Source organism: Numenius arquata, chromosome 6 (assembly GCF_964106895.1).
Source record: "Numenius arquata chromosome 6, bNumArq3.hap1.1, whole genome shotgun sequence".
Classification (NCBI taxonomy): domain Eukaryota; kingdom Metazoa; phylum Chordata; class Aves; order Charadriiformes; family Scolopacidae; genus Numenius; species Numenius arquata.
The window spans coordinates 55,748,146-55,760,354 of NC_133581.1; the positions used below are offsets into that span (position 1 = coordinate 55,748,146).

Consider the following 12,209-nt stretch of genomic DNA (forward strand, 5'->3'; position numbering starts at 1 on the left):
TTATTATCCCTTTCCTCTCTCTTCAGCGTTGATAAGCAACAAAATTCTCGTCATTGTTCTTGTTCAACTTACTACTAACTATATGAATTAACACTCTGAAATGAATGGTGTCCCTCTAGTTGGAATAGTTATTTTAAACTCTCTATTGACGGAGGCAGATTAACACAAGTTATGCATATATAGTCTCAAAGCTATTTCTTACATTTCTTACAAAGAAAGGACCACAGAATTCAGTCAAAAATATGTTTGTTAATGTTATATATGATATTAACATATATAACTATGATACACCAATTTCATCTTGAGCCCTCAATATGCATCTTTCCTATCTTTTATAAACTCCAGCTCATCTAAAGCAGCAGCCTGAGGATTGCACACTGTGCATGCAATGCAGGGATTACGATTTTCCAGGATGTTAAAACCTACTGGATGGAGAACTCCAAATGCACGCCAAGCAGCTCCACACATTGAAATAAATTCAGCTATATTTATTTCAATGTTGATCCAGTATTAATTTAAGGTGCTTACGTACGCATGACTAGCACATGTAAGTACATAAACATTTTCAAACAAACATGTAATGTTTGTGCCAATAGAGATTTCTTTTTTGTAGAACAGGGTAAGAAATTAAGGAAATTAAAAATATACTCTTATTGCAATATCAGCACTGAAAAAACAGACAATGTTTAAAAGCCCAAATGAACATCTGCTTCACAACCAGGGCTCACTCTTGCACACAAGGATACCGTCAAATTGGGACACCATCAACTCCTAGGGAGTTTTCACTAACTACATTGCAACTGTGCGCCAGAAGGCTGTGTGTCTGACACTGCACAGACTCAGGAGAAACACTGCCTGGTTCCTAACACGTTACAGTGAGGAACAGACTGAAATTGGCAGTTCTAGCCAACCTCACCCAATCACAACTTTCTTTAAATCAACCTCACCTCCCCTTTTTCTGCTACAAGGCAGAAACAAAAGGCAGTTTTCCAGCATCAAGTGGGAGACAGATAGCCTAAAATACGAACTCATGGAGAGACACATTCTGGCAAAATGGTATGAGTGCAAGTAGAAGAGTCCCATATAACATTGGGACAGGGTTGTATTTCATCATGGAAAGTTAGTTCAGAAAGTGGAGAAAAAATACCATGTTTTGCTTCTCAGCTTTCATTTTGATTCTTTTACAAGAACACACTCATTCTCTGAGTTTCTGGGATTAATTACAGCCATACTGGCATTATAATTATGATTTCTTTATATTTCATCTTAATGATTACTTACGGATTAGGGAGAAAGGTTGTAAAGGCATAATACATGTCTCCCTTACATGCTAATATTTTCTTTGATTCTTTTAGTCCCAGTGGATAAGGAAAGATCTCCCACCTGCAATTCATTAGTCTGCCATTGTGGCCCATTGCTTCCAGGAATCTTGCCTACATCTCACCAACGTTTTTTTTTCCACAAGCGCTCTTGTCCCTGAAAATCCTCAATAGGAGCAGGAATGTATTATTATTTTGCTAGTTATCCTTTAAATGTGTAAGACTGGATTTCCTATGAGTCTAATAGGTTAAAAGTTCTTCTGAGAAATGTTGCAGATTTGCAACAAATTGCACTATACCAAATCACTTTACTAACTAAACATCTTAAAGCATAAATCTCCGCTTCCACTTTCTAGATTCTATTTGAGAAGTTGCCAATATTCTGCACATAGAAATACAGCATAACTTAGAAACTACATGAAGGAATTACAATGCTTAGGAAGAGCATCTTCTATGATGTTATATGCCTAGATGTCAATATTGAGCTGTTACAATCCATTTTGTTAACTTACTGACTTATCTTCAAGCAGAAACATTATGTCCCAATAAATAACAAATTACAGTTATTCTCATATATAATTATTTATACTTAATGAAAACTAATATAGTACATAAGGTAAAGGTTTCGGCATAAATGCTTTCTTTTGGACCACCTGTCAAGATTCACCAGTGCTCAGTGACTCAATCTTTCAATGAGGAGATTCACAGCTAAAAAGAAGCTGAATGCTACTTCAGAAAACTTAAGGTTAAGGCATTCTGTTCTCTTGGAATCATTTGAAAGATCCTCTCCTTTGAGTTGTGCTGGATCTGAAAGTCAGTTTGGATAACAGGGATATTCACATACTTGTGAAGTAAGAGGAAGGGCTGTCACAGCTAAACATCGTTCATTATCTAAAACACACTTATGACAAACAACTTGATTACTTCCCAAATTACATGCCGTACCATCTGGACACAGAAGGCTTTCAGAAAAGAATATATTTACTGTAAGAAGAAAAGGCAAGGAAAATGATAAATCTCCATGTTTAAAAAAAAAAATAAAAAAGAAATAGGAAAAGAGGAGACAGAGTGCGCAATTAAAAAGCAGAAAATTAAAAGAGAAAAGTGCACTCTGATCCAGTGGATAGTTTTTCCTTTACTCCGCTACTTCCCCATCAACACACTAATGGCTTGCTTTTTCACTAGAGTTTTTAAGTTTTCTGGCAATGTTCAAGATTCTTGGGCACACCATGAAGCTGTTTCAACAATCATCTGTTGGAGATGACACCAAAACAAGGAAGCGCCCAGGACTTTTTCTATGTTAGAAGTGCAAAGGTCTGTAAAATTATTTCACTTTTAAGAATTACATTGCTTGTGTCATTTTTGTATCGGATGAGTATCAACAGAAGGACAATAGCAAGAGAGCCATCAGGTTTGGGACACATTAGAAGAAAGATGCAAGCCAGGACTTTTCAGAAACATGGATGATAAAACTGACTGCAAAAGCACTTTTGTCTTCTTGAAGACGGGATAATTAAGTATCAGTGACTATATGACTACATAAGAGTGCACTGTGAAAGCTCATTCTCTTCTTTGGGTGCTCTTAAGATCTTCATTACAAATTGACTATTTACAACAATGCTATGGCCAGGTAAGATCTATCTCCTAATAGGTCGTTCATGAATCATTCCTGTAAAAAACCGTATCTTTTAAGTTCTAATAATTTATATCTCAGAAGATATATCCTTTGCACTCATATGTTTATTAATTTATTACATATGATTTGTATTTTATTATTCCTTCTTTGTGGTGTCAAGATTTGCATTCAAATACTTTATCATTTTTCATTGTGAAAGTCTGGTATCTCTAAAGTGGATTCCTTGAACTTCCCTCCTTCTCCATTTATGTTTTTGGGTTGAACACAAAGGCACCAAGTTTCTGTTTCACAAGAAGACTTAATTTTGGACACACATCAAAATACAATTATGAAAATACAGTTCTCGATACTTCTTGGGTAACAAAGGCAGGCAGGAGAGACACAAAAGAAAAAAAAAAAGAACATATCCTCCATAAAAAAATTACTGCCATCAAGTTCTTACATTTGTACACAGTTTTGACTGTATATATAGTCCTGCCACTGTGCTTTAATTTTTTTTTTCACTCATTGAGACAAAAGCATAATATGATTGTCAGCCTTACATGCTACTAATTTACACCTATGTAATAGCTGGAGCACAGGAGAAAATATTACATTATCTGTAAACTTTCATGCATACATTTTTAAAACCTGTAATTCTAATTGCTGAACCTATTTATTCAAAGAAAATTATCCAAAGAAAGGTACTGTCAAACTTCTAGCCAACCACCCTGCTGGACCAAACATAATGCGGAAGAAAACTACAACTCTGTAAAAAACGGACCATTTGGAAAACAGCACCAAAACACAGCACTTCAGAATTCCAAACTGTATAGATTTTTTAATGTTTTTATATATTAATGAAACCCAGGCACACTGTAAAGCATAGTATATGATACCATATACTTCAGACGTTCTTTTTTCATGGGAGCTAAATTGTATCATTATCATGGTTGTCCACACAACATCTATGACATGGACTTCAAAAAATTACTTAGAAAGATGTAAATGGCAAGTCAAAGTAAAATTATGTTCTTCCTTTCCCTCCCTCACTCATCACAAATAAAAACTTCAGATTAGTTGTACTCTCTGGTAGATAGATGCTGTATTACTGCTTACCAATAAATTGAAAAAGCAAGAGATTTCTTTAATTTTCACTTTTATAATAGTAAACATTGGCACAGCACTAACTTCCAACAGTTCCAGAATGAATTGCAAAATAGCATGGTATTTTACATAACTCAAAATATTCATTCTTAATCTCTTCCCCTCTCCCCCCATCCCCCAAGTATTTTTACTTTGAAAAATTTAATGATTTAGCAGAATTTGAAAGCAGAAGGTTTAAAAAAGTGATAAAGGGGGTGCAGAAATTAGCAGAGGTGGCACTACCTGAAAGCTCATCAGAAAGGGGAGTGAGAACAATATCAGGCAAGAAGGGTTTGGAAGTATGGATCAGAACAGGAGCACTTTTAGCACTGCGTATATAGGCCGATGGCAGAGCACATTCACCAATGGATCGGCTTCTCATGGCTTTAAAAAGGAAAAGAAAGAAGTGGGGAAGGAAAAAAGAAGAGTGACTATAATGAAAGGCTTGTGTCACAGAAAAAGCAGCAACAGAGAAAACAAAGATAAAAAGGAAGAAAATTCAAAAATTAAAACATTTCAGCACGGCAGATATTGGCAGAGCTGTAAGAAAGAAAAAAAATCAGTGGACAGATAAGACATTTTGAGTTTTTAACTTTTATGTAAAGCAGCAACAATGCCTTTATTATGACGATTACAGAGATTTTGCATTCAAAATCAAGAAACTAATTAACACTTTTTTTCCCATTGCATCAGGGGTTGAAAAATCAAAGTTCAAGTCACTCCACAAGCACTCAGAACCTGAAATTTATCAGAAAAAGCAACTATACACTACATTTGCATTTTTCTAGTTTCCTTTGGTTTACTCCTGAAAAAAGTACCTCTGAATTTTACACATACCCATACTCTTTAGTTCAAGATTCTCTAAAAGAGATTCAAAAGGAGAAAATGACCAATTCTGTGTGGAGAAATTTGCAATACAACTTGTTACAGTTCCACATAAAACATTACGTGACTGAAGTGAAATGATTTGACAACAAAAAGCATTAAATTGTTTCTTATCCATAGGGTCTGGCTTTTAATTGATACTGGATAAATCTTGCTAAACTGATCCTAATTCACCATTTTTATATCTCATCTCCTGCCAACAGTCTTACAGAATGGAAAACTTAGGTAAGAATTGTGGCATTAGGATCAAGGTTATACCTGCGCCTTTTCCAATAGATTTAAAATTAATCTTTATGACATTTGCTTTCCTTTGTCAGAGTAAGACATAGCAAAAACCGATACTGCATTCAATCTCAAAGTACACTTGAATTTCTTCAAAAAGCAATATTCATTGTTTCAAGCAGCTGCTTTTTCAAACTGTTGCAAATTTGGTAACTTGTTTTAAAATAGTTGCTGATAAACTTATTTTAAGGAAACTTCAGTGCATCTTACATAAATATTGTCAGTACAATATTTAATCAGTCCTTGTACTTTGCTATATATATTTTCAAAACAACATGGAATATAGACTTAGAATCTTAGTGCTCCTGATCTGTACAGGAATCAGAAGTACATGAATGGAGTGCAGTGAAAGTTGAGCACATCACACTTCTAAATCAGGTTAAAGAATTGTCCCTAACAGCAACATGCAGATAACTTGGGTAGGTCAACGTACATTGAGCAGAAAACACATTTGACAATGCAACACAACTTAAGTGGAGTCGTAACACCAGTTTGAAAAAACAATTCAGAAAGACACACATTTTAATACTGAAGCCATTCTCTATTAAACTTAGCTTATAAGACAGAAACCAATTTTTAAAAAAAGGTAAGTATGTGTAAGGCTTTAACATCTCTTTAAGAGATACAATAATAAAATTCAGGACACAGTGATAGTTAGATGCATTACAATCATCATTGTGCATCTTAAAATCAATGTAGGCAAGAGGAAAAATAACAAGCTACATAGTAAATCTCAAGGGTCTTTTCCAACCTAAATGTTTTTACACTTAAAAATAAACCAAGCTTTTGAGATAAGATTTGTAATCAACACAGTATCCAAGCAGGAATATTTGTAAAATCCCTTGTAATTTGACTGGATCTTTTCCACCATGTTACACTGATGTAAGCGGGGGTTGGTGGGGGCAGAACAACCCATTTACAATTTGGAAGGTGGAAATTTTACAGAAACTTTTCAAGGAAAAATTACAGTGCATTATTACTGAAAGTAAAATTAACTTTGAGATTCTGCAAAAGGGAAATGTGATGTCAGTGAATTATTATTTTAAGTAAGGTGTCATATTCAATTAAGCAGTTAAGTAGGGGCAGACTTTATACCAGAATGTGGACTAGATATTTGACAGTTTATAACCTTCTACTGTTGTCTATATACAAAAGCAGAACAATAGATTAGTAAATTCTTTCTGATCCGTTATATTTATAGGACTAGAATCTGCTGTCTAAGCCACAAATTCTATATCTAGCCCTATAGACGATTTTTCAACCCATATGCATATCATGTTTAAAGGCCCTTTTCCAAAAATTACTTTACATAAGTTCAGGCTAAAAATGTACACACTGCATATCAGAAAGCTGTGATCTTTAGTTGAGTAACACACACATACACACAAATCTGGTGCAGCAATAAATGTGTGCTGGCATGAGGATGGCTCAAAAAAGAGGTGCAGAGATGTACACAAAATGTGTACAACACAAAACAGATGAAAAAGAAACCCCAGCTTTTTCTTACCATAAATCTTACCACAATCAAAGGAAATATACATGTATCAGATATCGTGCAACATATCTGAGGTCTGACTCAATTCCAGACTTAGCTTATGGAGTTAATGTTAAACTGAAGGAGAAGATCTGACTAGCGAAGTGTTCTATAGAAAATTTTACTTATTTTGACTATAAACCAGTTTTTTTTTATTATGTGACCCTGTGTTAACTGGCACAGATTAAGAAGCATCTGGACAGCTCTCTTAGCAGACATGAGACAATAACAAGCAACTGTTGGCAGACATTTAAGACATATATTTTTGTAACATACTCTTCACTAACATTTTAAAAAACTTAAGAGTTTGGGATTCTGGGTCTGGCAACTTTCTTTGGGCTTTTCATCTTTTAAAATCATCTTATTAATGCTGTGATGCTTGTCCACAGATGGTATTCTACAATATGAAATTTTAACTGGTTACAGTAATACAAACTTGGCTTATTAATATCAAACATGTAAGATAATTGGAGGAAAGGAACAAAACCATGGAAGCTAAAGTACAGTGAAACTAAAATCAGATTAGTTTGCTGCTAACCAGGTCAATATATAGCTTGATTAGGACAAATTTCAGTCATTTTAGGGCTAACATCATATAAATAGCCATCTTTCAAATAGTAGCAAAACAAAACCATTAATAAATTGACCAAACAACATAACCTTCTGACAGACTATCTGAAATATTAACAATTTGGGAAGGAGAAATTTTAACATGAGCTTTACCTTGTTAAGACAATTAAGATTTAAAACAAAAACACCACAACAGTTAATCACAGACTATCTACAGAGAAGCAGAAATTACATTTAAAGTATCTGTGATCCATAAGGAAAACTTTAGTCAAACTAGGTGCTGTCAGCATGAGACACAGAAAAAGCTGTGTAGCATCTAAATGCATGAAAAAGATAGGAAATTTTGGAGTAGTGACTTCAATTTCTCACGTGTCTGTACTGCTTATAACAATTAACTCTCCCACACCAACAAAAGCCTTACGAGAAACCATTTTTTTTAAATGGAGAATTTGGAAGAATATTCAAATAAAAAAAACTTTGGCTAAATAACCTCTGAGACTTAAAAAATTAATTGCAAATATTTTTAGGAAGAGAAAGAAAATGTTAATTTCTGAAAAGCTAACACAATTATATATTCAACTGCCAATATGCATCCCCAGTTTCTAAAACTATCAGAACATACATGCTTCAAAGAAGTTTCAGAGAAGCAATAACACACAATGACCGAAGCCACTACTACAACAGAGAGTAAAAAAGCAAGAGGTACTCCTTAAAAGGTGGTTCTTTTAAATAAAAAAGTAAAATCAGCTTAGTTTTCTTCACATAAGAGATAGCACTGAGATCATCAAGATGAGACAAGAGAGAAAAGAAATTTGTAGTCCAGTTCATGTTCAGCTACTCTAAGCAAATCATATGATCATAAAACGAAACTTCTTTTGAGCAATCCACCTAAAACGCTGTTTAGCACCACTCATTTCTGACACAGGAAAGACTATCTGCAAATAATGAAGTTGAGAAATAGATGACTTCAGAAATGGAGAATTGCACATGTATGTGCCAATCTTTCATTAACACAAGACTCAGGGTACATTAAAAAACAACACATTTTATAAACTACGCAGATATATACATATTTCTCACATTTCTCTTTGCACAACTGGAAAATACTCAGCCTATTTTGTGCACAGTTTATGAAAACACACACTTAAAAAGCCTTATATTACGCAGCTATCCATACCACAACTCAAACCGTTCCAGCTTTTTTCTTTTTCATATACATAAAACAGTATTATTTTTCCAACCCAGCTTAAGCATGTGATCAAGCTCATTAAGAATACATCAACTGCATTACTTTCTTTTGCAGTAACTGTAATTCTAGTAACCACAAGCTATTCAGCTACCCAAAGGCACATAAGGCTGCATAATTTACACATTTAACTAGTTATGAAAGATAGCACACTTTTGTGGAAAGAAGTTATCCATGTTGCTATGAAAGTCAGTTATTAATTCCTTCCCCTTTCTCAAATGTCACATCAGCCGTTACAGATACGTACCAACTGTTTTCTGCCGTACTATGCTTCTTGCCTTTTCTGTTCCTGGAGAGCCAGTGGTTGTAGCGCTGCGTTGTCTCATTGGTGCTTGCCCAGGCTGATCACGGCTCCAGCCTCTAGAGAAGGACTTATCAACGGAAGACTTTGGGAATTCATGTCCAACTCCTGCAAAAATAAAATTGCAAATCTATTTACTTCTATTCTGGTATCACCAGATATAAACCCACTCAGCCAGCATTAACACTGAGGGATACTCAAATCTTTTCAGAAGCGTTGGTGCTATTAAACTATTGTGATTTTCTTTCTGGACCAATTAAATGCAAACCCACAAGAAAGCTGGGTTTAGAAAGGTTGTAGCCTGATAAAAATGTCTAACTATAGAAACTTCTCCTTTGCTGTTCCTATTAGACAAGACACACAAAATCATACATTACAGACCATCAATATTGTGGGTTTTTTTCCAAAAAAATTTTGTGACATTTGAGGAACGTGAAATAAAGGTGATAAAATATTTTAATACCAAATGCAGGAGAAAAAAAACAGGATGATGGGCTCAGAGAACAAGGCTCTTTACATATTCACAATATTATACTAAGATTAAGAAAAGATGGAACAAATTCAGATTTGACATTTATATTGAAGTAAATAAAGGTCATATGAGGAGCTATCAAAACACCTGTATGTAAAAAAAAAAAAAAGTTATCTAAAGAATAGTTGCACTGTATTTCCTTATCCACATTAAACTCCCATAATCCAAAATTATACTTGATAAACAATTACAATCATTAAAAGGGCATCTTTGTGGGAAGTGAGCCCTAGTACAACGTGTTCATTATTATTATCTCTTTAAGAGAGGGAAATGAACATCCACGTAGATTACGGCTCACTGACAAACCCTAGGATATTGTAGGAAGTACGTTTCCTCAGGTTTGACTGAAGAACCACATCAGTCAGAACACAAAGAGATTAAAAAGTAGACTAAAAATGACAATTTTTTCCCATCATTATTACTCACCCTAAATAATGTGCCTCTCACTATTACATCTCAATGCACTTTTTAAAGAACAGTATCATTACCATGTTTTACGGAAGTGGAAACAAAGGTAGAAGTGATTGCTCATGGTCACATGCAAAAAGTCTCTGATCTGGGAACAGAATTCAGGTTTTGCAACTCTCAATCCAACACGCTGTCCAGGAGGACAGGCTTCCTGCCCCTTACCAATTCCAGAACTCTACCTTTGTAAGCAAGTAGCCACCTCCTCTCCCCATCTTATGTCCTACAAAGTATTTCCTGCACAGTTTAGGAATCAGTTTAAAAACTGGTACCATTCATATGGATTATTAAAAGTTTCCTTTCTCTTAAATAGCCCAGCAAAGTCTCTTCAACAAAACCTGTCTTCACCATGGCTTAGTGATGAATTAGAACCCAAACAAAACTATGTTCATCTAACATTTCAACTTTAAACAACATTCATTCGATTTCAGGATCAATATTCCAATTGTGCTTGCAACAGCCACTTGCTAACTTGCTAATTTTTACTAGAGGTGTAATCTTTGTTACTTTCAAGAACTTATGATTGGGACTCAACTATTTAATTGCTTTGATAAAAGGAGAAAGGCATAATCCACTACAGTATAACATTTTAGGTTAAATTCAACACACCTTTAAGAACTACATTCCATATGTGCCTGTTTGCAGGAACAAGTGTTTACATGAAGATTTTGTGATCGTTCTAAAAAGCTGCCTTAAAGAAACTGAGTTATTTCAGGTGATAGAGATGCTTACTAAGGTGTACTAAAAAGACTAGACCAAAGTTCCACTGTGCCCAACATCTCACTACCCCAGCTCAAATTCAAACGATGTGTATACAGTGTTGTCTTACCTTTGCCTTTATGTTTTTTCTGCTTCTGCTCACTTAATTTATCCAACGGCAGGTCACTGAGGTCCAGGCTATACAAGTTTCTAGCTAATACTTTAGTTAGTGTCTCCATTGTCAACGACCACTCAGTGGCCAGCTCTTCCCAGTATGTCAGAGATGACATTACAGACAGCAAGTCATCCCAGAGTTCTCGAGAGATGTACACATTTAGATTCGCTTTGATCCAAGCTACTATAAGAGTCTAAAAGAATAAAGTGAGAAAAGTTGGGTTCTGAACATAAGATGACAATCTTCAAATATTACCACTTAAAAAGAAATTTCTAGTTGCCACAGAAATTTCTGTGTAGTCCTGATGTTCTTTTCCTCACCAATACACACAGACCTTTCATGAATTATCAAGTGTTATGTTAACATGGGCTTCTGACTTAGACACGGGAACAACTGGTTTCACTCTTGAAAGATCTTTCGGTATCTTACAAGTTTTGCCAAAGAGCTTTGTAATACTGGTCTCAATTAGTTCTCACATTCACTTTTTGTGTATCCTTTTTTTTTTTTTAACTACTGCAGAATCTGTGGACTTTACAGATCCACTTTACAGAGATGCCACCACAACATCACTCTGCAACTGTAAACCAAAAAACATTATCACAGTGTCATTAAATATAGGACAGAAAAGTAACAAATGTAGCCAGTTCTTTAACTCACACCATTCACATTATCTGGGTAACGTAATCAATGATTTAAACCAACCAACAGTGGTTGTTGCATCTCATCTCTTGGTCAAGATTAAGCTGAATAAATTAAAGTGAATTTATGTTTAATTGCCTGGAAAAGAGGTCCTGCAAGTCTTCCAGCTAAAGTGGAGTTTTTTCTTCCTTGATACTGCAAGAAAGTTTGGGGTGGTATTTTCAGCACAGATTCAGTAACCCTGAGCAGCACAAGTAGCATCTGTTCCCTGCAAAATAATATTAAACTTGGAGTTACTGTTTTGTTATACTTCTCTATATACCAGGATACTTCTGCAGATAATAACTGAGCTCGACTTGCTCACATTCCAAACAGGACACTGCGATTACAAACAGCCTAACTTGATTCTTGCAAAAGAAATTACTCCAATCTCCTTTTCACACTTAAGAGTGAGGAACCCCTGTCACCCTCCAACATTTTGTGCCAGGTCATTCAAGTGCTATCACCTTCAGTGGCCTGAAATTACAGGCAAAGTTTTAATTATATTTCCAAACTGAGCTTTGACCTTTACCTTCATTTATTGCTCCCAAATTTTCCAGTGGCTAGCCTCGAACTGACTCCACAAGAGGAGACAAGCTTCACATGACATGTAATGCCAGCTCTACTTACCCAGAGTTCAGGAGATACTAGTGACAGACTGAATGCAAGTTAAAATGGAGTAAATCAGCCATTTGAAATCCCCTTGCTACTGCTTCCTTGCAATGGAGAACAGTGGCAATATACTACCTCATTAGAGCCAGG

At 35.2% G+C, this 12,209-nt stretch overlaps 1 protein-coding gene across 5 annotated transcripts in view; it reads right to left on the reverse strand.

The window, feature by feature from the left end:
- The window catches only part of RALGAPA1 (Ral GTPase activating protein catalytic subunit alpha 1), a 127,340-nt gene that overhangs the window by 85,802 nt on the left and 29,329 nt on the right, over nucleotides 1-12,209 (reverse strand). For 3 of the 5 annotated variants that reach the window (XM_074148828.1, XM_074148827.1, XM_074148825.1), the window contains exons 14-17: nucleotides 11,547-11,676; nucleotides 10,725-10,962; nucleotides 8,845-9,006; nucleotides 4,324-4,464 (exon numbers count right to left, since the gene is read on the reverse strand). In XM_074148828.1, coding sequence (XP_074004929.1) covers nucleotides 4,324-4,464; nucleotides 8,845-9,006; nucleotides 10,725-10,962; nucleotides 11,547-11,676 — 671 coding nt within the window. The remainder of the gene's footprint in view (nucleotides 1-4,323; nucleotides 4,465-8,844; nucleotides 9,007-10,724; nucleotides 10,963-11,546; nucleotides 11,677-12,209) is intronic. The other 2 variants (XM_074148830.1, XM_074148829.1) reach the window with 1 other exon arrangement.